At 48.8% G+C, this 27678-nt stretch overlaps 1 protein-coding gene across 1 annotated transcript in view; it reads left to right on the top strand.

Moving 5' to 3' along the window:
• ADAMTS16 (ADAM metallopeptidase with thrombospondin type 1 motif 16) overlaps positions 1-27459 on the top strand; it is a 193636-nt gene extending 166177 nt beyond the window's left edge. Inside the window, exons 19-23 of the mRNA XM_030927454.1 lie at positions 9688-9889; positions 9992-10186; positions 12315-12539; positions 25270-25417; positions 26158-27459. Coding sequence (XP_030783314.1) covers positions 9688-9889; positions 9992-10186; positions 12315-12539; positions 25270-25417; positions 26158-26273 — 886 coding nt within the window. The 3' untranslated portion in view covers positions 26274-27459. The remainder of the gene's footprint in view (positions 1-9687; positions 9890-9991; positions 10187-12314; positions 12540-25269; positions 25418-26157) is intronic.
• The last annotated feature ends 219 nt before the right edge of the window (positions 27460-27678 follow it).

The following is a 27678-nucleotide window of genomic DNA, read 5'->3' on the forward strand; positions in this document are numbered from 1 at the left end:
ACCCTTAGGTCTGGACGTAAAGGAAGCAACACGAGACTTGCCATCCTGTGGTATCTTTGCCAACACAGTCCATCTTTAACAGCTGAGGGGCCCTTTCCTGGGAGCTTTGAACTCCCAGAACCACTGACCCACTGGGGCTTGTGGACATCCAGAGAGGTGGGGGGTGGAGGCCGCAGGTCCATGTGCGTGAGCCCTGTGTCCTGGGAAATGGGGAGCCTTGGAGAATTTCAAATGTTGTAGTAGTGCTGTGTGCTCATGTTCACACTGAAAACACTTCTTCTTGGCAGCAGAGTGGAGATTGGCTTTTATCAACTCAGACTCAGAAGCTAGGGGACAATTAAGGAGCAATGCCTGTGAAAAATGACAGGGATCTCATATTGGAGTTCTGCAAAGAACCAGAACCAATTGGATGTGGATGTGCCTGTGTGAGGTAAAGGCTCTCCTGGTTGCAATCCTCTATAAGACTTCTAAAGAAAACTAACTATAATTCTTTAAAAGCCTGCCTTTTCTTTAGCTGACAAGAGACAAATGAAGGAATTGGCTTATGTGATTGTGGGAACTAGCAAGTCCAAAATCTGCAGGACAGATCAGTGGACCAGAAACCCAGGAAGGAGTTGCAGTTTTGCAGTTCAAGTCTGAAGCCCAGAATTCCCTCCTTCTGTGGAGACCTCCCTCTATTCAGGCCTTCAACAGATTGGATGAGGTCCACCCCCATTATGGGAGTCATCAACTTGACTCAAAGCCTACAGATTTGAATGTTTATCTCATCTAAATATGCTTTCACAGAAATGTCTAGAATAATGCTCAGCTAAATATCTGTCTACTGCAGTCTAGACAAGTTGACATATCAAATTAACCATCACAGACCTGGACACAGCCAACATGAATATCAGATACACAGGAGGGAGTAGCTTTGCTGGAAAATCGGGAAGCAGAGTCTGTGTGATTTGGTGGGGTCAGAAAAAGGCTGGAGGATGAAGCCAGGGGCATCCCAATTCTGGGATGACAGGAAGGGCAGGTGACAGGAAAGGAAGAGGGAGCAAAGATGGGGACCACTGGCTCCGAATGCCCGTTACCCGCCAGGCCGAGATGTCTGTAAGCAATGGTTTATATGGCTGTGGAGCACAGCAGAGAAGATGGGGGTGTCGACACCAGGCAGAAGAGAAGACATCTTACTCTGATGAAAAAAGTAGATAGAGGGAAAAATTATTTTTAAAAAACGCACACACATACCTGAAACATTTATGTTCACTTAAAAGACATAAATGTGCATTCATTTGCTAATTCTTTTAATTATGATCCGAACTGTTTTTTGAGTAGGGTCTGCCTGTGGAAGGATCTAAGTGGATTATTTCATAGAACATGCTCATTGCATATAATTTCCAGTTTGAGTTTCTTTAAAGAAGGATGAAGCTTGTCCCATTTATCTGAGTGGGAAGTCATTTTAAAATTTTTATGTTTCCTCAATATTTTACTTTTGTCTCAGCCACACCTAATTTGACAGCAATGCCATTTAATGACTGGTCTCAGCTGAGTCATTCCAAAGATCTAACTTCGTTTTCACAGAAACAGCTTTTCTTTTCTAATGCTCGTGTTTCATAGAGCTACACCAAATTTAATTATATTACATAATTCCAATAACAAGCTCAGCTGCCATAAACAGATTGGAGGACAGACTCAGCCCATTCCCTGTGAGCCCTGGAGTGGCAGCAGAAGGATGCTGACATCCCTGGGCAAGGCTGGCACCTCACCCACTGGCGCTCAGCATGGTGTGGGCGGCCGCCAATGTGCTTTGCCAAGGGATGAAGAGGCGCCGTGAGTCTCATGTGTCAGTTCAGAATGACTAAAGAAGAGTTTCTAACGAGGCTGGAAGTAAACCAGTGGGCAGGGAGGAGCCCATCCAGGCAGCACATCTAGTGTCCAGAGATGAACAGAGCAGACAGGTAGAGAGCCACTAGCACAGAAATAGATCCAGAGAATACTCTAGTGCTCTGCCCTCCAGAGGGTACAAAGCCGAGGGTTCTTGCACAGGAAGTTATATACCCACTGGAAAACCACTGTGTGCTTCCATGTCGGGGTAGCAGAAGAATGTTTGTACCCTGAACAGTTATCAGTACATCCATTACAACCTTCTATGTCCAAATACAATGTAAGTTTAGGATCTTGCCCTGAGGGTAGGACATCCTTGGCTAGGAATGTCTCCACAGTTCTTAAGCTGAGTTGTTTAGGAGGCTTGAAAGAACGTTAATATTGGAGATCATTACCTTTACTTTTCAGATATCTGTATTTCAATATTGGAAGAGTCAGTATATAAGGAAGCAGCCATGGTCCATCCCAGCTCTGAAACCCCTTTGGTTCTGGGAGGGTCCCTCTTTGAGAAGGAACTCAAGCTTCCATGACTTTGCACTCACAGAGGCTAAGTCACGCACTCTGGACCAGCAGCCTGCTGCAGACACGCTCTTCAAAATCACCAGGGCTGTGCAGAACCAGAGAGCCTGCTCCACGGAGGAGCTCAGATGGGCTTTGCTGAGATGCGAATGACAGGGAATGAAAGCATCTGTTTTCCTCCGGAAGAATCGATTGACCAGACTCCCCTGCCCTCCCCAGTTTTTTTATTGGCACATCCTAGTTAGTCCTCATAATGGTTGAAAAATAAAATTAGTACAACTTTAATACAAGAAATTGAGGCCACAAAGGGGAAGGGAGGATAGCTCAGAACTTTTGTGGTCAGTCTCAGCGATTTTCTGAAGAGCTGGATGTCACATTTCCAAAATCATGTTTCCAAAGCTGCCAGTCATCCAGGCCCCCGGGGCTTTGCACAATTTCAGATTCCTGACCCCTAACCCCTAGAGAGCCAAGGCCATCTGATTTCTGGTTCATACAGAACAGGAGCGAGACCAGGAATGTGCAGGTGTTTGAGAGCCCACAGCAGCTGCACCTCTGTGCTGTTTTTGGGCATGAGAACTTGGATGTTAAGCCTGGTAAAGAGGGAGTTACCTCTTACTCAGACAGGACTCAACCTCAGATGGAATTAGGTCTAGATCATTAGGTTGCCTACCCATGTGTTACCACCCCAGGAGTTTTTAGTCTACAGCAAAGTTATTTGTAGTAGAAACCATTGGCTCAATGGGTGGGTGTTGAAGGGGCACAGAAGCAGCAAGGGAGAGGTGCCCTTCCAGCACAGAAACCTGAAGAGGGCAAAATACTCTTGTTCTTTGGAGCAGAGTAGGAATGATTCTGATTGCGACAGCAGTGCTGTTTTGAACAGGGGACTGGCAGTAAAATGTGCGTCTCCTTGCTTCTGGGAGCTCAGTCTCCACATACAGAAGACAAGGCTGGTAAGTGTGATCAATGCTGGAGCCCTTCCCAGCGCATAGAGGGTAAAGATGGGGACCACTGGCTCCGGATGCCCTTTACCCATGAGACAGAGATGTCTGTAAGCAATGGCATATATGGCTATGGAGCGCAGCACAGAGGATGCAGGAGTCAACACCAGACAGAAGAGAAGACCTCTTACTCTGATGAAAAAAGTAGAGTGCCTTGCTCTTCCTTCCAGTCTTCCCTGGAAAGTGGGCAGAGGGGCAACCTCCCAAGAACCAGAGCGCTGTTGCCATTTAGAGTTGACCGGTTTCCCTTTTAAAAGGGAATGCAAAAGCCCCCAGGGTTCTGCAGAGGAAACCCTCAGCTGAAGGGTTTTTGTTGAAAGAGGGAATTACCGAGACTGTCTGTTTTGAAAAACGAGGTCAGTTTCTTTGGTCTGTGTGTCTCATAATTCCATGTTCCTGTCTTTCCCCCGTCACTGAAAGCTCTGTAGATCATACTGATTCCTTTGAAGATAAGATCTGATGACAGGATGGTGAGACAGGAAAACCTGGTAAAAATGGCATGCTGGCCTCGGAGTAGTAACTCCTCACACACCTTTGGCTCCTCACAGTCCCTGAAGTTGACGCCCACAGCGCCGCCTTTGCGGGGAGCTTTGATGTCCTCGGTTTGGCTTTGTGTGCTTCAGCAAAGAAATCCTGCATTTAGAGGTGAAAACAATTCAGTGTCTGTCTGGCTCATTGTAAATCTCTCCTTCGGTTTCACAAGTCAGGCAAAGTGGTTTGACTTTTGAGGCTGAAGAAAATGAAGTGACTGTCAAGTTGCAAGCTTCCAAATGCTCACAGCGAGCCCTGGGGTGCTGGGCCCTGATCCTTACCAACCAGTCATCAGAAATGGGCTGTCCGTTCCCATGTGAAAAACCATTCCAGACCCTGGCATTAACTCCTAGATGGACACCTCCCAGGAGACAGTCTGAGGGTACTGCCCTGCCAGGCAGTGTCAGGAGCATCTATGAAAACCAACTGCGGCTGGGAGGGATAGGCTGGCATGTTGTTGTCATTTCTGATGTCCTGACTGCTGGGTATTTGGAGGATGTGATTTCTGATATACTGACTGGTGGACTTTAGGAGGATTTGGAGACTGGAGTGCATTGCTCCAGAAGGCATCGTGTGTGGGCATGGTGCAATCTGTCTAATAACTCGTTCTACCTTCTGTGCTCATTTATGTACTTGGTCACGGAGATCATTGTTTATTTCAGAGCTGGACTTCTACCTTTGAACTTACTTGGTGTGTAGCTGGCACCAGGTGATACTGATGAAGCGTCCTTTGTCCTAGACCCGTAGCAAATCCCCAAGCCAGCCGAGGAGGATGACAAGCTAAAAAGGCCCTTGGCCCCCTGTCAGACAGGCTTAGGACATCAGTGTCTCCCAAGTTCTGCTGATCTTGGGTTCTGTGCTTTCAGCTTACAGCTGGCCTGCACTCTTAGTTAATTTGTTAACTAATGTTTTCCCTGTGGAAGAGGCAGATTTTTCCAGTTGTCATCTGTTTATTGTTGAATGTGCATTGTTATCTTTAAAACATTCAATTTACTTACATTAGATCTCAAATTACACACGTGAAGATGCTGCTATTTTATATGAAGACATGGTTGTTGTGTCTTCAAAAACCAAGCAATATTGATCCTGTCAGACCACGTTGGCAGCTGTCTTGACCCCTGGGCCATTGAATCTGCAGTGTATGAGTATCTGGGTATAGTCAGTGACATGAACGGTTTCATGTAGAACAGCCTGCTGGGAAGTTGTGACCCACACACCAGCATGCGGAAGTCAGGAGTCCCCACGTCTAACTCTGATGCTGAAGAGGCACGGCGTAATGAATGCTGTGTTCTAAAGTTGCATCTCACGGCATCCAGCACCCATCCCTCTGGACTAAATCCAGCTGGCAGCTGGATCCAGCCCCATTGTTATTCTCTGTCTTTATTGTGTTATGAGAGATTCCTGTGTAGGATTCCTAGAGTTATTCTTGAAAATGGAACCACAGAGTGCTGGATGGTGAAATTTCGAAAAGAATCAGCAGACAAAAGACACTGAAACTAAATTCTGAAAGTGAGGCTTGGGGAGACGTGCTGATGTGAAAGCCGCAGGCAGAACACGGCTGCCCTGGTGGGGCTTAGCCCTTAGGCAGCAGCTCGGGTCCAGCCCAGGGCTGGCCTCTGTGTCTGAGTTGTCGTTAGGGCACATAATCTGCTGGTGTGGTGCGTCATGACAAGGGACTTTACTAAACCCTTTTTGGAAACTGGCATTTTCAAAGAAAGCATTACACTTAAAAGCCAAAATGTCATTTAATTTTTTTTAATGGGGAAGAGGGAGTCATTTTGTTGAGAAATGACTAAAGACTGTTTCGCATTAGGGATATTGCATATTGATTAGATGGTACCAGGAAATCCTGGGTAGACTGTTACATGAAGGCTATAAACCCCATCACTTTTCTGGGCAGTGTTGAGAGCCACAAAGGTGCACCCTGGGAGGGAGCCTTGGGCAATGGAGGTCCTGAGGGTCAGTGGAAACTGTGTCTCCAGAGTCCTGCCTTGGAAACTGACTGATTTGGGTAATGCCAGCCACTTTGCATTCTTCCAGTTGGAAAACCAAAACAAAGCGAGAACACTTGTGGCCACTGGTGAGCTACTGAACACAGCTTGTTACCGTTCATGGAACCCTCAGACATTAGCACAGAAGCTTGCATGGATTTTGACTCATTCATGAGCTGAAGTGAAGACATTCCCCTAAAGCTCGGTTTTTTAAACAAAACAGACACTCGGTGTTTCCAGACGTGGTATGAAGGAGCTTTGTTCAGGAGGATTGTTTTAATGATGTGCAGCTAAGAGAGAAGGCAGAGAATGGATCCACCCAGTTGGAACGTCCTAAGGTGGTGGAGACAGAAGACTTAACAAGGCGGTGTGAAAAGCTCTTGAACAGCCAACACAGTGTAGAACACCCATTGTAATTTATAAAGCTGCATGATTGAGAGAGCAAATGTAAGAAATGGGAGGAAAGTTAAAAACAACAGGAAAGCACACAGAAGCGGCCACAGAGGAACCGAGAGGCTTTACCTGCACAATGATCACAGCCAGGAAGCCCATAATCAGTCTTTCATAATGAGGGTATGTAATTTAGGTGGCTTAACATGGACTTAAAGAAAAAACACTAGGCCGGGTGCGGTGGCTCAAGCCTGTAATCCTAGCACTTTGGGAGGCTGAGACGGGCGGATCACGAGGTCAGGAGATCGAGACCATCCTGGCTAACACTGTGAAACCCCGTCTCTACTAAAAAATACAAAAAAAAACTAGCCAGGCGAGGTGGCGGGCGCCTGTAGTCCCAGCTACTTGGGAGGCTGAGGCAGGAGAATGGCGTACACCCGGGAGGAGGAGCTTGCAGTGAGCTGAGATCCGACCACTGCACTCCAGCCTGGGCGACAGAGCGAGACTCCGTCTCAAAAAAAAAAAAAAAGAAAAAACACTAATCTTGTTGACACTGAAAAATTGAAGCATCACCACAATCCATGCGGGGCAACTCCTACAACCCTGACGTGTTTACTTTTTATGTGGACACAATTTACGTTTTAGTCTTTTTATAATTTTCTTAAAACTACAGTTGAATCTTTTCGGTAAAAACACTTGGTGCAAAATAATTCAAAGCTTCTACAAACCAAAGGATGTAAACTATCATGGTGCTCGATCTGAAAGCCGTAAGTCATGTGGTGTGTTCGGGGTGGAATCAATTCTGTTTCCCATCAATTTCCCTCTCCTTTGAGGTTCTGCCACCTAATTCATCCTCAGGACTTTCAGAAGAGTCCAAACCTTGGCTCTAAAATGACTTGAGTCACAGACTCCCTGGAGAACTTGAGGAGAGGCCCTCATCATTTTGCTCAGAAATCACGTCCAGCCAGCCATGCATAGAACTGGGGCAGTTTCAGGATATTCCTGGATCTCCTGGAGCTTGAGGTCCAAACCTTTTTGTCTGTATTTTCTTACTTAGATATCTGCATACCTCAATCCAGATTGTGGAATTAGAGACACACTGAAATGTGTTTATAAAGGCTTTGAAGTATAAGAAAAACGCTTGTTTTGGACAATGAATTTTTATTTTTATTTATTTATTGTATTCTATTGTATTTTTTGAGACAGAGTCCCGCTCTGTCACCCAGGCTGGAGTGCAGTGGTGCAATCACAGCTCACCACTGCCTTGACTTCCTGGGCTCAAGTGATCCTCCTGAGTAGCTGGGACTTCAGTTGTATATCTCCTCACCCAGCTAATTTTTGTAATTTTTGTGTGTGGAGACGGGGTTTTGCCATGTTGCCCAGGCTGATCTCAAGCTTCTAGGCTTAAGAGTTTTCCTCCTAGGCTTATTCCTCCTGCCTCAGCCTGGAATTACAGTGCTGGGATTACAGGCATGAGCCACCACACCCAGCCTAGCCAATGAATTTTTTGAATGTTGAATAAAACTTGCACATACTGCCTGCTCTTGACCATGTTAAAAATATGTTTACACACAGACAGCACCGGAAGCAGGAGTGAGGAAATCATCGCAGTGATGTTCGTAGGAGGAATCATGGTGGATTTCCCTTCTCCTTTCTGTCTCTCTCTGTATAACTTGGGTCCACAAATGCCATCCTCGAGAATACTTCTCCCAGGTGCCGTGGCTGCTCCTCCGGAGTTCCTGGCCAAGCTCCCTGGGCTTCTGCTTTGACACCTAAACCTGAGGGTGACTGTGGGATTCAGTGTGGGAGCACAGGATGGAGGGTCAAAGGAGGAGCCTGGGCATCGTCACAAGTCCTCGGGTTTACCCTGAGATTCAGGAGCAAGTAACTGTTGCCCTGACTCTACTCAGCAATGCTGTAGAGTGGAAGACAGGATACCCCTGCCCTGGGTCCTCAGCACAGACACAGCTGCAGGCAGAGCCTTGCAGGCAACCTCTAGGTGGGACCCTTGGTGCCCTGCACTGATGTGCTGCAAGGAGGTGGTGGGAAGCCAGCTCCCCTCCCATCCCCTTGTGACTGGCCCACAGGGGGTTGCACAGGGAAATTAACATGAATGGAAATTGTCAAGTCCTCAGAAGTGACTCCAGGAGGGAGCACAAGCCCTCCTTCCCAGTGAGTCCCTGTTATGGGGTCACGTTTCCCCCTTCCTCTTGACAACCTCTCCAAGGTGCACACCAAGTCCTCCTGCAGATGGGCTTGTGCAAAACCAGCTGAGGCTTGGTAGACACACTCAGGCACAGTGTCTCGATCAAAGGTGATGCCACTGGACAAAGCCTGGCTCCAACTTCACTCCGCACCCCATCACCTGACAACATGCATGTTGACGGGGTATGCTTTTATCACCAGGAAAGAAAAACACCTTTACAAGCATCCACAGCTGCTAACAAATCGAAAGAAAGATAATCTGACTTCACGAGCCTCCTGCTGGAAGAATGCGTGATCGCTTACGAAATAATCATATGAGAAAGTTGAACCAGAATCTGAAGACGCCTCTAGAACAAAGTACTAAAGAATTAAAAATAGAAGACAGAAGAACACAAGAACCAACGTCACAGAGATGTAATTCCAAGGATCCTGTAATCAGCAAAAAATCAACTTCCACACTGTGGAAGACTCAGTAAGGGAAAGATCCTCTTTCTCTAACAAATACATCGAACATAAAAATAAACAAAATTTAAGGGAAAGCCTAAAGACTGAAAGAGAAGATGTGAATCTGTTGCACAATCTGGACTTTATTTGGATTCCTCAAACAAACATATCAAATCAGGATATTGATGACACCGCTGGGAATTGGAACACTAACTCTTCAGGGATGTTAAAGAATCATTAGTGCTCTAGATGTTATGATGATATTATGGTTATGTTTTTAAAAAATCCTTATTCTTTAGAGATTCATACTGAGATATTTTCATGTCTGGAATCACCTTCAAAATGCAGTAAGGGTTGGGGACATACACTGAAATGTGAAAGTTGAGTGGACAGGAACCCATAGATGTTTTGTATTTTATATGTTTGAAATTTTGCATTTTTAAAAAAAGAAGAGAACAGACACACTGTGCCGAAGAGAGTTCTTTCCAAGTCCACTGGAACCCAAAAGCCAGAGGAAGGGAAAGAATGGCATAGCATGAATCAGGATCAGGAAGGTGAGAAACAGCAGGGGCAGGGAGACTCTGGTAGGAGTGCTCACCCGGGAACGGTGGAACTGAAAATAACTGCACACACATGACCGTGGCTGGGAAATCTTGCCGCCATCTCCACATCAGGTGTGGGGCCGCTTCTGTCAGAGTGATGGAGCCATCCCTCACCGAGGTCTCTTTGTCCCTGCCCAGCTGGTCCGTGGGGAACTGGAGTGCCTGCAGTCGGACATGCGGCGGGGGTGCCCAGAGCCGCCCCGTGCAGTGCACACGGCGCGTGCACTATGACTCGGAGCCAGTCCCGGCCAGCCTGTGCCCACAGCCTGCTCCCTCCAGCAGGCAGGCCTGCAACTCTCAGAGCTGCCCACCGGCATGGAGCACTGGGCCCTGGGCAGAGGTAACCTGGGCGAGGTTGGCATGGGTGGCGGCAGGGCCCCTGCATGATCTGCTGTGTTGCACGTGGACCTTGCTGGGTGCTGATCCTGACTGTTCTGTGCAGTGCTCACACACCTGTGGGAAGGGGTGGAGGAAGCGGGCAGTGGCCTGTAAGAGCACCAACCCCTCGGCCAGAGCGCAGCTGCTGCCCGACACTGTCTGCACTTCAGAGCCCAAGCCCAGGATGCATGAAGCCTGTCTACTTCAGCGCTGCCACAAGCCCAAGAAGCTGCAGTGGCTGGTGTCCGCCTGGTCCCAGGTAGGTACACCCTGGTCTCGGGGGAGCAAGGTTGACCAGATTTCCCCACCAGGACTGCCTCTTCTCTCCTGGTTTTCCTCTTCCCGCTCCCGCTCCTCTCTCTTCTCCCTTTTTATCTCTTCTTGACTTCCTTGCACTGCCAAGTTTCTGGTCTGCCAGCTTTGGACCACCCTCTCAGCTTCCATCAACTTCATGGGGTTGCTTAATTTCCTTTGGCTTCTGAATCATGTCCTGGGGGCATCTCACACAGTGGCATCCATGTCCTTATCACTGGTCCGGTGTGGAGCAGAGGACAAGAGGGTTGAGGGGGTGTGAGCGTGAGAATAGGGGATCATGTAACTCCCGGGCAGGTGTAGCCACATTCCAGGAAATGCGTGGCTCCTGGAGAGCAGGAAGAACATGGGCTGCTTGGAAAGAAACAGTACCCATCTCCTGAGACAAGTTTCTGGGGGCAGCTGTTCTGTTTGTGAAAGGAAACTCTCCTGTATTGAAATCAGTCACCTGGTGCTGCAGGAGGCTGGGAAGCCCTTTCTTCTGCACCATTCAGGAGCTGTCCTGGACCCCTTCATCATGGGAATAACACTGGAATCATTAGTTTGGAATACTGATGGTTTCATGACTAGCTTTGGACCAAATGGTTCCAAAAGTGCTTCGGAAATCTTACACCCCACAGAGTGGTAACAGCACCACCAGCCAAGCACGAACCTGTCTGAACGGGGTATTGAGAGATTACTGTAACCCAGGGCTGCGCCTCTGTATTGCCACAGCAGTTGTGGGAAGAAAGCTCCTCCCTGATCCCACGCTCCTCAGGGAGGGACCCAGGTCTCATCAGGCACTGTGTTTTCCCCACCCTCGAACGATGCCTTCTTTATTCAGATTGGTAGGAAGTGCCAAGCAAGGCATTGAATCCTGTTGAGACACTGTTTCAGTTTGTCACTAGAAAATAAGAGCACCCTGGCTCGCTTAAGTGAGCTTGCCATTGCTAACAATGTACTTCAGGTCCTCTTTCACCTGGAGGGTAGGAATGAGTGTCCCATAGAACCGAATGCAGTGTCATTGGAAAACACATATCCCTGGGTGCATATCCCTAGAGGCAGAGTCTACAGAAACTAAGTGACATGGGCTGCATAATCTGTGAGCTGTGTCCAGGTAGACAGTCCTTGCCCTGAAATTGAATACATGCACACACACACATCCCACACCACACACACACACTCATGCCAGAGCTTCTCTCTTAGGCCTGGATCAGCGAGCAGCCAAGAGGAGTGCTCCAACTCCTCTCCGTCTTCCATCAGGATGCACAGAAAGCACACCTGTAAGCCTAAAGATGTGAGTGCGAGGTCAGGACCTGGGCGGGTGTTGCCACCTGGGCTTCTCTGCTGGGGAACCTGAGGGCGCTTCAGTCAGAGGTCCACTGGAGCTGCACAACATCGTCCACTCTACCCCAGCAGGAGACAGCAACACCAGGGGCCGGGACCTCTGCCCCAGAGACCCTCCGTGCCCAGTCTGTGGTGGGACAGTGTACCTGTACCCAGTGCAGCCTCCCGCCTGGGCTGCTGGTTTGCACAGGGCACCTCTGCATAAGCCAGGGTGTCTGCAACTGGAGCAGCTCAAGCTTAGAGCCTGCCTTAGCGGGGAGCTAAGGGATTTGCTCTCCATGCACCCTTCCTTTCCTCACAGGCAGCACTCGGATTCCTAGGGAAGATTGTGAGCCCAGAGTTTCTTCTACCTGCCCCTGCTTTGGGAACCAACATCACTGCAGCTGGGTGGGTCAATCCATGGAGCCGTGGTAGTTACCACATGTACTTATGTATTAAGTTTCAGTATGTTCCAATATCAATGACAGCCCAACATTTTAATTTTCCAGTGAAATGGTAGCTTTAGAATTATTCCCTTCATGGTTTCTGACTGTCCTGCCCCTACTTATGCCCCATGATGCCCTCAAAGTCCTCTTATCTTTAATGATAGATTCGATAATGTCTCTTAAAAATGCTAAGGTCCAACAATTTTCACTGAATGTTCACACTTACACAGATGTTCAAGCAGATAGCTTTGATATTTTAACCCACAGATTTTGCAAAAAAAGAGATTTTTTTTTCACGGACATCTTTTGTTCTCCTATTTGTAGTGCTCTGTGACATGTGAAAGAGGAACACAGAAAAGGTTCTTAAAATGTGCCGAAAAGTATGTTTCTGGAAAGTATCGAGAGCTGGCCTCAAAGAAGTGCTCGCATTTGCCAAAGCCCAGCCTGGAGCTGGAACGTGCCTGTGCCCCACTTCCGTGCCCCAAGCACCCCCCGTTTGCTGCTGCAGGACCCTCGAGGGGCAGCTGGTTTGCCTCACCGTGGTCTCAGGTAGGGGAGGCGCTCGGTTCCTGGAGAGTGGGCGAGCACAGCTCGGGCCTGGGGTTGGCACGTGGCTCCTGGGGATGCTTCTGCGAGGGTGTTCCTCCAAAGCTGGCCAAGCCACTGCATGAGGTTTTCTTTCCAGAGCGTGTGCGGGTGGCCTGGTTCCTGGGTGTGGGTGTGGCTGTCTGAGGATGGTCTCCAAGTGTTGCTGAATCTTTTAGGGCACATGTGTTTTCCTCTAAATGTCACCCAATGAAGTATAAGGAAATGCAATGCTTTGGGTAAAAGCTGGGCTGAATTCCCCAGAGATGAGTGTGACCGGGAAAGGCATGTGGGCCCTGGAATAAATAGGTGGTTGTAAGTTTACGGTTCTTTTCAGCCCACCCTCGGCCCTCACCGTTTCCTGCTGGGGTCCCTAGCAGCCTCACACCCACAATGGAGCGGGGGTTCCTAACTTGAAGCCTTTGTTTCTGTGTTCATCCTCGTCGGAGTCTGTGCCTGCGCCTCGCTCCGCCCCTCAACGCCGCTGGCGGTTCTGCTTTCGGGTGGTGGTAGGCCCAGACCCCTTAGGAGTTCCGAAGGCTGATACGTGGTTCTCTGCAGCTCACCGCAACCGTGTGCGCTGGCTCGTGGCTGCCCAGCAGAGTGGCACTTTATCTGGCCTTCTTTTCCCATCTCTTGGCTGGGAGAGTGAGCCTCTTTCCAATTTACACAGAGGTTCTCTGCCTGCTGCAGAGGTCCTGGCTCTGATTCTCTTGTTTCGGAGAGATGGAGGTGGAGGGAAGCAGGCAGAAGGGAACAGAAGTGACTGTGTGTGACAGCAGCCCCCTACATGCGCTCTCTCACTGTCTTGCCCATCTCCATGAGGGTCCCTAACTAGGCCCTCAGGGAATGAGGGATTCCCACAGTGGAATGAAGAGGAATAAGCACAGGGACGACAGCTAGCCCCCACCGAGAGCCCCGTGTGCTGGCGCTGCTCTGAGCCAGTTCCTTTCTCTCTCCTATCAGCCCTGTTAGGGGGTGACATTATCATCCCTATTTCACAGATGAGGCAACTGAGGCACAGAGTCAGCCCCCACAGTGCTGGTGAGAGGTGCGAGCTCGCCTGCTCAATGGGGGCCACACGCATCGTCTGGCTTCGGAGAATAGTCACTGTATCGGGGTCCTTGGGTCCTAGCGATGTTGCTGCCCGGGGCCCTCTGCTCTATATCCCCACTTCTGGGAGGCAGACAGAGGTTGTCTTTCCTGGATGAGGTCAGCAGAACAAAGACCTGACCTGATGGGAGCCTGTTGTCATGGGGACTGAATGCTGGTTGCTAAAAAGCAAGTAAAAATGACCTCATGCGTGTGCTTCTGCTTCCCACCTTATCAAAACACCTCCACCCTCCACCAGGGTTGTGTGACCATAAAAGGTGGCATTTGCCCCAACACACCCAAGGTGAAGTCCTACGTTGATGGTGCCACCAAGATGCCCATCACCAAGAGTTTTCCTGCAGCCTCCAGCTGGGCCTCCGTGGTTTCCAGCATCTGATTCCAGAGGCCACTGGGCTGTGGCCTGTGCTCTGTCACTCAGAAAACCTTTCACAGGTCCTTGTCTCTCTCCAGAGACATTTCCCAAATGATCAGCGTGGTGCCTGATGCCACAGGAATAACCCTGTCCACAGTGAACGTCCAGCCTTCCCTCTCTGCCCACCTCTTGCCACTGTCCACAGAGAAGTCCCTGCTTGAACTCTCCCACGAGTCCTCTTCCCGGTTTGCCCACTCATCTCCTCTCCAGGCCACCCTGTCCTGGGTCCCTGCACTGTGCCAAGTGTTGCTGTGAGCTCTCAGCATAACAAGCCCATCCCATGGAGGAGGGAACGTCCTCCCAGGGAGCACCTCACACCCTCAACCTCCCCCAGGGCCTGTGCTGAAAGGAAGTATGGACAGAAAACAGATAGCTGCCTGGACACGCTTCCCATCCCATAGTGGGCCCCAAACCTAGTAAGGCCAGCATAGATCAAGGCTGCTCAAAAGCACATAGGATCCCTCTAATCCCGGCACTTTGGGAGGCCGAGGCAGGTGGATCCCTTGAGGTCAGGAGTTCAAGACCAGCCTGCCCAATATGGTGAAACCCCATCTCTACTAAAAAATACAAAAATTAGTTGGGCGTGGTGGTGCATGCCTGTAGTCCCAGCTATTCAGGAGGCTGAAGCAGGAGAATTGCTTGAACCCAGGAGGCAGAGGTTGCAGTGAGCCTGGATGATGCCACTGCACCCCAGTCTGTGTGACAGAGAGAGACTCCATCTCAAAAAAAAAAAAGAGAAAGCACATAGGATCACATGAAAACTATCAAAAATGATGTTTATCCAGATTGCTTTGTTATGCTACATGTTTTACATGTATATTCTCTATATTTACATGTGTGCATATTCACACACATACATAGTCACACACACACACACACACATGCATAAACCACATACACAGTCATCCCTCTCTATCTATGGGAATTGGATACCAAAATCTGAGGATGCACAAGCTCCTGAAGGAAGATGGCACAGTATTTTCATGCAGCCTGCACACATCCTCCAGGTGCCTTAAGCCATCTCTGGATTGTTAATAATGCCTAATACAATGCTACACATCACTTCATTCTCATGGAGTCAGTGTAGTAAGTGGTGCACTTTTTGAAATTTTATGAAAATTTTTTTCAAATATTTTTAATCTGCAGTTGGTTGATTTGGTTGGTTGATTTCAGGGATGTGCAACCTACAGATAAGGAGGGCTCACTGTCTTTGATATACCATATATATGGCAGCCATGCACCTAACCCATACTAAGTATTCAGGAAATGCTTGCTGAATGGTGAATTTTAAAGGAAAGGCAAATTCAGTGAACGAGTCCCGGCAGCTACTAAGATTCTGTCTTTGGAGAAGTTTCCTCCCGCAGCACAGACCATCAAAGCACACCCTTGTCTTGGGTTTTTCTTTCATTGTCCGTGGATACTGTGCATCTGTTGAGAGACCTGTCTGTGATGGTGTCATCTTTAAAAGCCAAAGGTAACCCTCATTGGCCAACCGTGTGCTTCCTGGCTGCTGACCCATGATGCAAGTGGAAACAGACACACCCAAGCACATGGCTGGTTTGGGGTGGGCTGGAGAGTGCATGTGTGGGTTTAGGAGATCCAGGCCATGTCCTCGTGTGTGTGTGTGTGTGCGTGTGTGCGCACGCATGTGATCAGAAGAGGGAGAGGCACTGCCAGAGAAAGCAAACAGAATGTGGCCAGACGAGCTCATAAAGAGTTGTGCACAGTTCACATCCCGGTCAGGTGGCCAGATCACCTAGTAACAAATTTGATTGGGTTTTTAAGGATTGAGGAATTCCTGAGATGGACCTGCCAATGGGGCAAAACCCACCACAGGCCACTCCGCAGGCAGAGGAGCGCAGAAATCAGTGCAGGTGCCTGTTGGGCAGCCAGAGTCAAGGTGTGAACAAGGGAGGCTGAGCTCAGCAACCAAGCATCCCCTGAATGCTTGGTCAGTTGGAATCACTGGTCCCTGACAGTGACCAGCTCTCCCCAAGCCTGTGTCTCTCCTCTTGTGTCCACCATCCTCCAGCTGGTAGGACCCCACCCCCACTGCACAGCCCATCTCTCATCCTTCCTAGCTCCCAATTCCCTTTTCTGTGGCCACTTCCAGCCCGCCACTGGTCATCTCTCCTCTGGAGAGGTACCCCACACCATGTCTCATTGGCAGAGTCCTGAGCTGAGTAATGTCTCCAAAACTCAAGTCCGCCCAGGACCTCCGAATGTAGACTTATTGGAAATAGATGCAGATGTAATTACCTGGGCTGACATCATCCTGGATTAGAGTGAGTACTAAACCCAAGGACTGGCTGTCCTCGGAAGAAGACCACAGGAAGACACAGAGACTCCTCACGTGGGGAACAAGTGGTGGGTGGCACTGGCTGCGTGATGGGTGACAGAGGCAGGCGTCGGAGTGGTGCCCATATGACAAAGAACACCGAGGGCTGCCAGCACCAGCAGATTCTGGACCAGGCATGACGGGCTCTCCCTCAACCTCCAGGAGGAACCACCTCTGCTGCTCATACCTTGATTTTGGATTTCTGGCATCCTAAACTGTGGAAGAATAAATTTCTGTTGATTCAAGCCCCTAGTTTGTAGCAATGATTACAGCAGCCCCAGGCAACTCACGTGGGTGTTGTTTGTGTCCTTGTCTCTTTGTGTCTGTTCCTGACCCCAGAGAGGGTCAGCTGCCTGCAGGCAAGTGTCTTCTTTCACTTTAAGTGCTGCAGAGCCCTAGCCCAGAGCCACGAGGACCAGGGGTATGTGAGTAGCAGGGGCTGGGTCTCACTGAATGCCCGTGGCTTCTGCTGGCACTTGGACTTCTCCTGTGTCAACCAAGAGACACAGAATCAAGACCTCAGGGCCCTGTGCCTCGCAGCCCCTGTGGCCAGGACATTGAGAAGGGACGGATTTGCTGGCTCTTCCACTCTCGGCCTTCCTGACTCCTCTTGAACCGGAGTAGCCCCAGCTCTGCAGCCCTCTGCCTTCACTCACACCCACCACCACCTGAGACCTAAAATCAGCATTGCCAACGTAAACCTAGCCCTGCATGGGAAGCTGCAATGAACCAGGCAAGTTTGACATACCCCCCCCCAAAAAAAAAATCACACATTCTTATTGTTTCATCTAAATCTAAGGGAAACAAACAAATATTTGTCCAAACCGATTTAATCCACCCTGGAATCTTTCTTCAGTATTAGCTACAATTTTACAAAAATAAAATCAGTTCAAAATCTCCTCCAAATGACACCACGCTTCACCCTGCTCGCTGGAGCTCTGGGTGTGCGTGTGTGAGACGGCATTGCTGTGTATCAGTCTGCTTCTCGGTTTTTTTTTTTTTTTTTTTTTTTGAGATGGAGCCTCGCTGTGTCACCAGGCTGGAGTGCAGTGGGGTGATCTTGGCTCACTGCAATTTCCGCCTCCCCAGTTCAAGGGATTCTCCTGCCTCAGCCTCCCAAGTAGCTGGGACTACAGCTGTACGCCACCACGCCCAGCTAATTTTTGTATTTTTTAGTAGAGTTAGGGTTTCACCACGTTGGTCAGGCTGGTCTCAAACTCCTGACTTCAGGTGATTCACCCACCTCGGCCTCCCAAAGTGCTGGGATTACAGGCGTGAGCCACTGTACCCAGTCCCCTTCCTTTCATTTTCTTCTGAGTCTGCTGTCTTTTGAGCCAGGTGAAGCAGCAAGTGAGCTAGGCAGCTGAGTCGAGGCATTTCTCAGGCAGACACTTTGCCTTCTCTGTCTGTAAGAAATGTGGGTCAGGGACAAAGAGGAAACTGAGGACCCTGAAACTGAACCCTGTCCTCTGGCTGCCAAGCCCGCATTCCCCACCCCCCAGCTTACTGCAGAGACGTCAGCAAATTTAGAAAGTAGAAAACAACGTTTATCATTATTTAATGTATTCCCTAAAATACATCTAAAACCTAAACTGCATCTTTAATAGCTGTTGCCGTTCTGAGATACTCAATCTGTTTGTCTAAGTCATTTTTACCATAAGCTGGCTGAAGTCTTTATCCACCATGATTCATCTGCTGCGTTCTGAGGTTGTAACTTTTTCTGGGGGTGGTAATGGCTGAAAGGGCTATGTTTACCGTAGCACTTGCGCCCAAGTCTCTGCCTTCACACTGTGGGAACTTGTCAGACGGTAATGAATGGCCCGGGCCTGGCTGAACTTTGCCACCAGACAGGCTTATTCTTGTGACAGTGTAAAGATCGCCGTTCCTATTATTTGGTCTGCAGGATTTCTATTGATTTAAATGTTTTGCTTATCTTCACATTTCATGGTGCAGGGCAGCGCAGGACTGATTTAAATCACTGCAGTCATTTGGGCTTAGTGTCAGTTTGTTCCCACGCTAATTTGGTCTGGGAATGGCTTGTGTGCAATCACCTGTTGGACATTGACCCCACATGTAGAGACAGGGTGTGCCCTTGGTGCTGGGCAGTGTGGGGCAGCCCTGGCTCATTCTAGGAGCTCCCCACAATTTGGTCAATTTGTGACCAGGACAGAGCACACACTGATTTGGAACTCATGGGCACTGAGGGGCAGCAGCCATGTCAGAGAATGAATTTGATTTTCCACCGTGGCAGTTAAGCCTGCATAAGACTGCATCCTGCACCAAGCGCACACAGGAGCATACATGTGCCTGCGTGTGTACACAGATGCACACGGAGTGCATGGACATCTCAACCGATGAGGCTGTGTGAGCGCTGCGCAGTCCATCCCAGGGTTATCCCCTGGACCCTGATCTAGTCTCCCACCTCTGATAATTCCACAGTAAATCTGCTCTCATCATCTTCCAAAATTATGTGGTGCCCAGAAAAACAAGAACTGGCCTGCTGCTGGGTAGAGGTTACCACACACACCTCCTGAGTTTGAGGGAGTTTGTATTTGGAACCAGTGGGGTTTGTACAAAAATTCACGACCTCGGTTATGTGGACAGCAGAGGTTTCTGTGAATAAGGCCATTGAGGTCTCTGCCATCCCATCCTGAAATGAGCATGGACATTTGGTCCTGGGATAGTGGGAAAGTTACAGGGCAGAAGCTCTAAACTGGGAGAGAGAGAGTGCACCAAGGCTCTCAGGAGGAAGGGGAATAAAGAGGGGGACTTGGAGCAGGCTTCTCAGGAGAGACTTCACAGTAAGAAAATAAGTGTGTGAAGCCTATGGCCTCCAGGAATTAGCATGTGTTTGTTTATTTTCTGTTCCCTTTGTTTGAGACATGAGCTCTGCCCTGCCGAAGCCCCAAGGTTGTCATGCTTACTCTGAGCATGCTGGAGAGAGGCCACCAGAGCTTCATTCGTGAGGGAGACTGGCAACCTCAAGTCCCACTAGCTCCTTTCCATAAAGAGCAGTGATGTAACAAGGAGGAATTGCTCCAATTAAAAAAAAAAAGCCTGGACGTGGTGGCTCATGCCTATAATCCCAGCACTTTGGGAGGCCGAGGCGGGCAGATCACAAAGTCAGGAGATCGAGGCCATCCTGGCTAACACGGTGAAACCCCGTCTCCACTAAAAATACCAAAAATTACCTGGGCGTGCTGGCGGGTGCCTGTAGTCCCAGCTACTCCAGAGGCTGAGGCAGGAGAATGGCGTGAACCCAGGAGGCGGAGCTTGCAGTGAGCCGAGATCGCACCACTGCATTCCAGCCTAGGCAGCAGAGCGAGACTCCATCTCAAAAAAAAACAACAACAACAACAGCAACAGAAAAACAAAACAAAACTAGAAGCAAATGTTCTTATACAAAATGCATCTCTTTTATTTTATTAATGACTAAGAGTAATGATTGACTTCCTATTCTTCAATAGTGTTCGTGTAGTTGTGTGGTTCATCTCTGGTACATTAGCTGCTGAACTCTCTAAAAGCCTGGAGCCTGCCACTGAAACAGGAGCATACAGAAGATTAGGAGGGAGAGATTTTCTAGTACTTCAGCGCTCAAGAAACTTGGTGCTTAGTCCATGTCTTGGATTAGACTTGCTGGAAGGGGGCTGGAGCTAATGCTATCTGCAGAGCCTCTCTTAGAGCCTGAAAGTTAACAAGGTGGCCTTTCAGGTGAAGAAGAAGCTGCCACCATTCTTGAGGAAGTCATTGAGTCCTAAGATGACCAAAAGGCCCTGCTTGCAGGACCTCGGGGAGAACTATCCCCCTGGACACTGCATTGATGCTTTTCCACATCCAATTTCCCAAATTCAACAGTCTTGGCAACAGCCCCTGGGCTCACCTGGGACTGGCGTCAGGCCCCGGGTAGACAGCTGGGCAGTGCCACGTACCCCCATGATGGACGCAGACCAAGAGGCTTACTAAGGCACTGGAAGATTGGGTGGCTGTGGGATGACCAGCCCGATGATGGCCATGGGAGCCTGCAATGCTTCTGCATCACACTCTGCTCCACGCTCCCATGGGGGATGAATCAACCCCAGTCATTCAGATAGGACGCCTGCCAAGGCTTACCCTTCTCTGCCCCTGGGGAGTTTCCACAGCTGGAGGAGAGGCAAGCCTTAAAGACAGGTCCTCACAGACGCTGCAAAACTGCTGTGTGCACAGAAGAGGGGTCTATGACAGGAGAGAGCTCTGTAGAACTGGGGGTCACGAGGTTCTCTGCAGGGTGTGACAGGGTGGGGCAGGGTGTGACAGGGTGGGGCAGGGTGGGGAACCATCTGTCTAGAATAATGGAAAGGAGTCTCAGTCTCTCTAATGCTTGCAGTCAGGCCACACGCTGGCTCTATGCACCACTTTTGTTAGATTAAGATGTGGCTAAAGTCAGTTCTGAAAATAAGAAAAGGCAGAAGAGCATTTTCCAGTGTAATTCTGAAAACCTAGGGCGGTGGCTCTCCTAGCGTGGCCCCCACCTGCAGTGCAGCAGCAAAGTCACAGTTAGAAGTGCAGGCTCTTGGGCTCCACCCAGACTGGCTCAAGCTTGAGCCCATTTGGGGTGGGGTCCTGTGGTCTGTTTTAATAAGTCCTCTGGGTGATTCTAATACACATTCAAATTGGAGAGCTGCTAGTCTGGGGGTGGAGCCGCCATCATGGGGGTTTGGACAGCTGGCTCTGACAGTGGATAGGTAGGAGGTACAGGTGCAGGTCACCATCACAGCACAGCCCGGTGTCCCCTCTCACTGCGCCATCGGTAGCATGCTCAGGTTGGATCCCAAGAAGCTGGAGGAAGAAGCACTAAGCACTGACTTCCAGATCCAAATCCCAGGCCCCCCTTCCACTGAGTAGTATGTTTCCTTAAGGTGCTGTGTCATATGACTTACCCACCACACCTGTCAGACTGCAGCCTCCTGGACACTCTCAGACCTGCCTGCCCCCTCTGTCATCACCCAGGAGGCTGTGTGATTATCAAGGCTCCAGGTGATTTTTAGGATCCGTCTGTTTGGAAGTCACAGATCCAAGGGAATGTCTGGAAGGTGGATTCTAAATGGCTATGCTGAGTTTTAAGCCATCGTATTTGTGAGACTGAGGAATAACTTGGACTTTTTTCTTCTTGGAATGAAAAGTGAATAAACATTTCAGGTTTCTTCTTTTTCATCTCCAAGCATATAACCATCTTTATCCATTCAAAATATTTCTAAAATGTGCAGCTGAACATCTTTCTGTCATCCTACATAAAGAAATGAAAATTTTGAGAAATATGGAAGCTTTTTTCCCCATGAATTTTTTTCACGAGGAATTGTAAAACTCTCGGGATGAGTGCTTCTCACACCTCCTGTGCATAGGAATCATGTGGGAATGGCGCAGATTCTGACGCTGTGCGTCTTGAAAGCAGGGATGCTGAGAGTCAGCCCTGATAACAAGCTTCCCCCCAGTTCTTGGCCCAGTTCTTGGCCCTGTGGCTGGGCCAAGAACCTCAGCATAAGTAGCAAGGATTTGCAACTGTCCTAAGGCTCGGGGCCAAGTCGAATGTGTTCATCACTTGTATCAAGTGCCTAGAACAGGGCCTGGTACTGGGGAGGTGGGCAATTGTATTAGCCCGTTCTCACACTGCTAATAATACATACCTGAGATGCTCAATTTATAAAGGAAAGAGGTTCGATTGACTCACAGTTCCACAGGACAGGAGAGGCCTCAGGAAACTTACAATCATGGTGGAATGGGAAGCAGACATGTCCTTCTTCACATGACGGCAGCAAGGAGAAGTGCTGAGGAAAGGGGGAAAAGCCCCTTACAAAACCATCAGATCTTGTGAGAATTCACTCACTCGCTATCACAAGAATAGCATGGGGGTAATCGACCCCATGATTCAGTTACCACCCTCCTGGTCACGTGGGGATTATGGCATTATGACACTTAGGGATTATGGGAACTACAGTTCAAGATGTGATTTGGGTGGGGACATAGCCAAACCATATCAGTGATTAAAATCTGCTGAATAAGTGAATCAGTGACAAAAATGAATCAAACCACATATTATTTTGGAACTGTTTAAATGATACAAAAAAACCCCCCAAAAACAATGGTGAGATCTCTCGATTTCTAATTGAGGCATATCTTAAGCAAGAATGGAATTCTGCCTGAGTTGCTTATCGTAAAATAAATCTAACCCAAGAAACAAAAGATGTTGTAGACACTGATGGAAGCGGATGTGACCAATGAGTTCCTGGGACCTGCTTTCTCAACAGAGTGACCACAGCCCCAAGGTTCTCGGTGCACTGTGTGAGCTAAGAGGGTGTCTGGAATGCAGACAGTGGAGAAAAAAGGCGGAAATGTGGTTCTGCAGAATGTTCAGAAAGATGTAATATGTGATGGGCAGCATCTGGCTCTATCCTTGTGACCCTGATAATTCTGAAATTAAACATGAATCTCCCCACATTATTTTTTCTAGTTTCCATAATCATATATTGTTGACAACTTTTGCTAAAATTGGGTTTGAAGCAAAGGGAGTAAGCCTCCCAGATATGTTCCAGACACATGCTGGGGGGCTCAACCATTCTTCATCCAAAGAGGAAAAAAAAGCCAGGCAGACAGTTTCAGCTTCTGACTTTCAGGGCCATTTGTGTCTCCAACTTTTCTCCTCTCAGTGGGCAGATAAAGATGTTTGACTGCTCCATCACTGAATCCCGTCCCCAGCAATTTAAGTCACTTTTGCAAAGCTCTGATTGCAGGAGGTCCCAGAAAGCTTCAGTCCCTGGTTGTTCACTGGCAGGCTGGTTTGGGCTGTGGAGAACCAGCCCCAGGCCTGATGCCTTCACTTGCTGGAATGGTCTCTGACATACTCTCTTGTAGGTTTGGGGCAGCAAAGGGAGTCATGCATGTCCCCAGTTTTTCACAGTATGATCCTTGCATTTTAAAGCAACAGTTTTGTTGTTTTGTTTGCCCACCATGCGCCAGGACTTCCAAAATGTTATCTGACCCAGTCTTCTTGCAGGCACTCCTTTAATTGCTTACATTTTCAACATATTCCAACCCTAGCCTTGTCTGAGCACAATTTACATGATTTAGTCTAGACAGTGGGTAGTTTTATTTTTCAGATGACTCAATCACAGATTCCAGTGTCTCTGTCTCTTTAGTTGCCTATCCCCTGATTTTTTTGCAGTGGTTGATCTGAGATGGGTCCCGCTTGTGTTCTGTGGCGTGTGCATTAGGCTGGCTCATGAAAAATAATCTAACCAAGCCCACTCCCTTCCTTCCCTCTCTCTCCCTGTGCTGTTGATACTCCGAGTATTGGGGAGGCCTCAATAGGATGCCAACACCTTAGCAAAATGAGCCCCAGCAGCTGCCAGTGCCTACCCTCATGCATGGGGGGCCTGGGAATGTGGGTGATGGTGCCACTGTAAAGATTGACTTGTCAAGCTTCTCCCCATCGGACCACCAGAAAGGATGGCTTGGCAAGGGCATTCCCTGAAGGGCACTACTTCTTTCACGCTAGGCTCAGAGAACAAGCTTGCTATCCCCAGATATGCACAAGTTTCCTTGTGGCCACGCAACCATCATTGACACACTCAAAAAATACTCTAGACTACCAGGCACTTCTCATTCTATCCATACCTGAGATTAATTTTGGCCAGCCACTCCCAGTTTTAGAGAAAGAGGTCACCTTGAATGGTCTGGGTGGAGGGGGCGGTGCTTTCAAGTGGAGAGGCAAGAGGAAATGAGGAGTTACCCCAACCAGCAGTGACAAGGGCTGGCCCTGGGGACAAGAGTTAGGGAAGAACCCAGCCCAGGTAAGTAAGTACCTTTGCGCCGGGTCCCAGATGGTAACATCAGCAACCATGTTCTCTGAAATACCGTAAATAGAAACCAAGATGTTAAGTCTTTTCATGTTTTTCAATCAGAAGGATAACTTTTAGGTAACTTTATTGGCAGAGGGATCTAAGTTTGTTCTTCCTTGCTGCCTGTAATTTGAAGAGATAATATGCCCATCCATGAATATCAGCTTTTTAAATCAGTTTTATTTATTTATTTATTTATTTATTTATTTATTTATTTATTTATTTATTGAGTTGGAGTTTTGCTCTTATTGCCCAGGCTAAAGTGCTGTGGCATGATCTCAGCTCACTGCAACCTCCACCTCCCAGGTTCAGGCAATTTTCATGCCTCAGCCTCCCAAGCAGCTGGGATTACAGGTGCCCACCATCACACCCAGCTAATTTTTTTTGTATTTTTAATAGAGACGGGGTTTCACTGTGTTGCCCAGGATGATCTCAAACTCCTGACCTCAAGGTGATCCGTCCGCCTCAGCCTCCCACAGTGCTGGGATTACAGGCATGAGCCACTGCACCTGTCAGTATACTTACTTTTTAAAAAAGTGAACTCAGCCCCGACAAAGCCCAAGCCCAGAAACCCTCTGTTGAGACTGTATCATCCAGCTCTAGCAGTTCCAATCCCAGCCTGGGCAAATCCTGTCGGTGGCCAAGGCTGTCTTCTATCTGAACAACAGGAAGGGTTCCAGGAGCTTTGTCAGCTGGTTGGTTTAGAATGCTTTGCTTGAGGCTTGGCCAAGCGCGTGCCTGGTGCTTGCTTCTGGAAAAGGTGAGCAGGGATGGGGCTCGCTTGCGCACATCCTGGCCAACCATAACTCCACATGCCTCTACGAGGCTCTCTTCCCCAATGAAGTCACTTTTCCCTCACTGGCCTGCAGCAGCGGGCCTCTTAGAAACGTGGGCACACCGAGGTTAACCAGGTGCCTGAGAGCCTGGGGCCATGGTGACATGTGTGTGTTGCTCTCACAGTGCACAGCCAGCTGTGGGGGTGGCGTTCAGACGAGGTCCGTGCAGTGCCTGGTGGGGGGCCGGCCGGCCTCAGGCTGCCTCCTGCACCAGAAGCCTTTGGCCTCCATTGCCTGCAACACTCACTTCTGCCCCATTGCAGAGAAGAAAGGTGAGTGCCTGGGGCCCCTCAGCATGGCCTGGGCATGGGGCTGGAATGTCAGGTTTCTGAGCAGTTCCTTGGAGGGCATGGAGTTAGGGTCTTACGTCTGACCTACCTTTTCTCTCTTTGCATCTTCTCCAGTTCTACAATGAAATGGTCCATAGAGCGGACCCTGTTGCCTCTCATGATACCCCAGGACAACATAGATGGTCATAACATAAGCATGACCTCTTTCCCATATCAATGCTGTTCACTGTATTTAAAGAAAGCAATCTTAACTAAAGCAGCTTTTCTCCCTAGGTTAAACAAAAGCCTCCCTTATTAACTGGGTGCCCTCTAAATGCCATCCCTGTGCACACAGAAATTCCCCCAGCATTGCAGAGACAGATGGCCAGGCGCCCATTAAGGCTATTCTGAGAGATAATGTGGCTCGAGGAAGGCGAGTGGTTTGGCTCAACCGGAGGACTGGAGAATTGAAATTCAGTCAACAGAGACTCCAATGGTTAGATGCATGGTTGAGTGAGTGGGTTCAGCACAAGAAGCAAATTTCAGTTTTGCAGGAAGCTTCCAAGAAGGGTCTTGTGAAAATAATATGTGCCACAGGACCCCCATCAGACCTGGGGGCTGCCTTTGTGCAGCAGCCGCGGAGTGTGACAAATTCGCTTTTATTTGCCAAACAGAGCTATTAGCTGGCAACATCAGTCACTGCGCTCGGGATCACTGAGTAATGCAGCTCTGCTCATTTTCAGATGCCTTCTGCAAAGACTACTTCCACTGGTGCTACCTGGTACCCCAGCACGGGATGTGCAGCCACAAGTTCTATGGCAAGCAGTGCTGCAAGACCTGCTCCAAGTCTAACTTGTGAGTCAGGACAGCTTTCCATGGCAGAGAAAGTGGCTGTGTGGCAGATAAATTTCCCACAAATGAGCTGTGCAATCTATGTCGGAGTACATCCAAGGAAGATCAAAGCCAAAAGAAGAAAACCGTGTTAGGCTCTTTGACCAGGAGTGTATGTATGTACGCTTCACCGTGAGCCTGCGTGCAGACCTGTGTCCCTGCGCATACAGCCTCTCCTGTTAGGCTGAAATGAGGCACCCTGGCAGGCACAGCTGTGGCTCTTGAGGCAGAAGGCAGGCTCCACAATGGGAGGAGAGGCAGTTCTCACCCCTGCCTGTACTGCAGCTAAATCAAGTCAAAAAGACAGGCAGGGCTGAACTTGCTTAATGTCTGGTGCCTTATAAAAAGAAGGGAAGGCCATGAAATAAGGAAAACATACAAAATATCTGCCCCCAAGTTCACCAGCCTCCCCTCCCACTGGGAAGGACCCTGGAGCCATCAGGAGTGACCAACTTCCTGAGTGGAGGTCAGGGGAGCTCCAGGAGGCTGCCCAGGCTCCTCCTCCTCCTCCCCAGCTGCTGAGCATCTCTTACCAGGAACCTGGAGCCACCGCCGGAGCCAGCATCATCTCTAGGGCCAGGGGACTGCATTCTGATTTGGAACTTTGCCTATGGAAATAGGAAAAATGAAATTCCTGCTAAGGTGCTTCCATCTCTTTCAGATTCATGCCTTGAAGGAGAGATTTTTATATTTTATGTTTTATCTTTCTCAGTTATTTGCAAGTGAGTGTCCTTTTAAAACCCCATTTATTCATGCTTTTCTTTGTAAATGAAAGATCAGAAGTATAGGTTACATCAAAACCCTACCATCCTGAGAAGAGTTATGGTTCTGCTATAGCAGACGTCAGCCACACAGCCGATGTGACAATAACCTTAGAGTCCTGTGTTTTGTTTTTGTGTGTTGTGAGATTTTAATGTTTTTTTCTTTTTTTTTTTTTTTTTTTTTCGGTGAGTCTGGCCATTTCTACAATGCCAGATGGGAAGCCAGGCCTCGGGTGTTTGGGTGGGAATCTGCCCGGCGTCTCCGGCACGCCCCCCTGCCATCCTCAGTGCCGCTGCTGTTCTCCTGTCCGGCGCTGTGGCTCCATTCGGAAGCGGCACCTGGATATTTATATTTGCTGAAGTTTTATAATAAAGTTTATATTGTACAGTGTGCTTCTGAACTACCTCATGATTCTTCACAAGGTTAGTTTCTGAAATCGAAAGATGGAACAAACATACTGGGAGACGGGTCTCAAAGCAGAGGAAATGGGGCTCTAGACTGTAGGAGAAAACTAGAAATGGCCTTAAAGAAAGTGCCCCTGAGTACGGAGGAGGCTGCAGGGGAGATGGTGGTGGCTGGTGATGGCGGCTTCCTGCTGCATTTAATTAAAA

The sequence above is a fragment of the Rhinopithecus roxellana genome, chromosome 3 (assembly GCF_007565055.1).
Source record: "Rhinopithecus roxellana isolate Shanxi Qingling chromosome 3, ASM756505v1, whole genome shotgun sequence".
NCBI classification, from domain to species: domain Eukaryota; kingdom Metazoa; phylum Chordata; class Mammalia; order Primates; family Cercopithecidae; genus Rhinopithecus; species Rhinopithecus roxellana.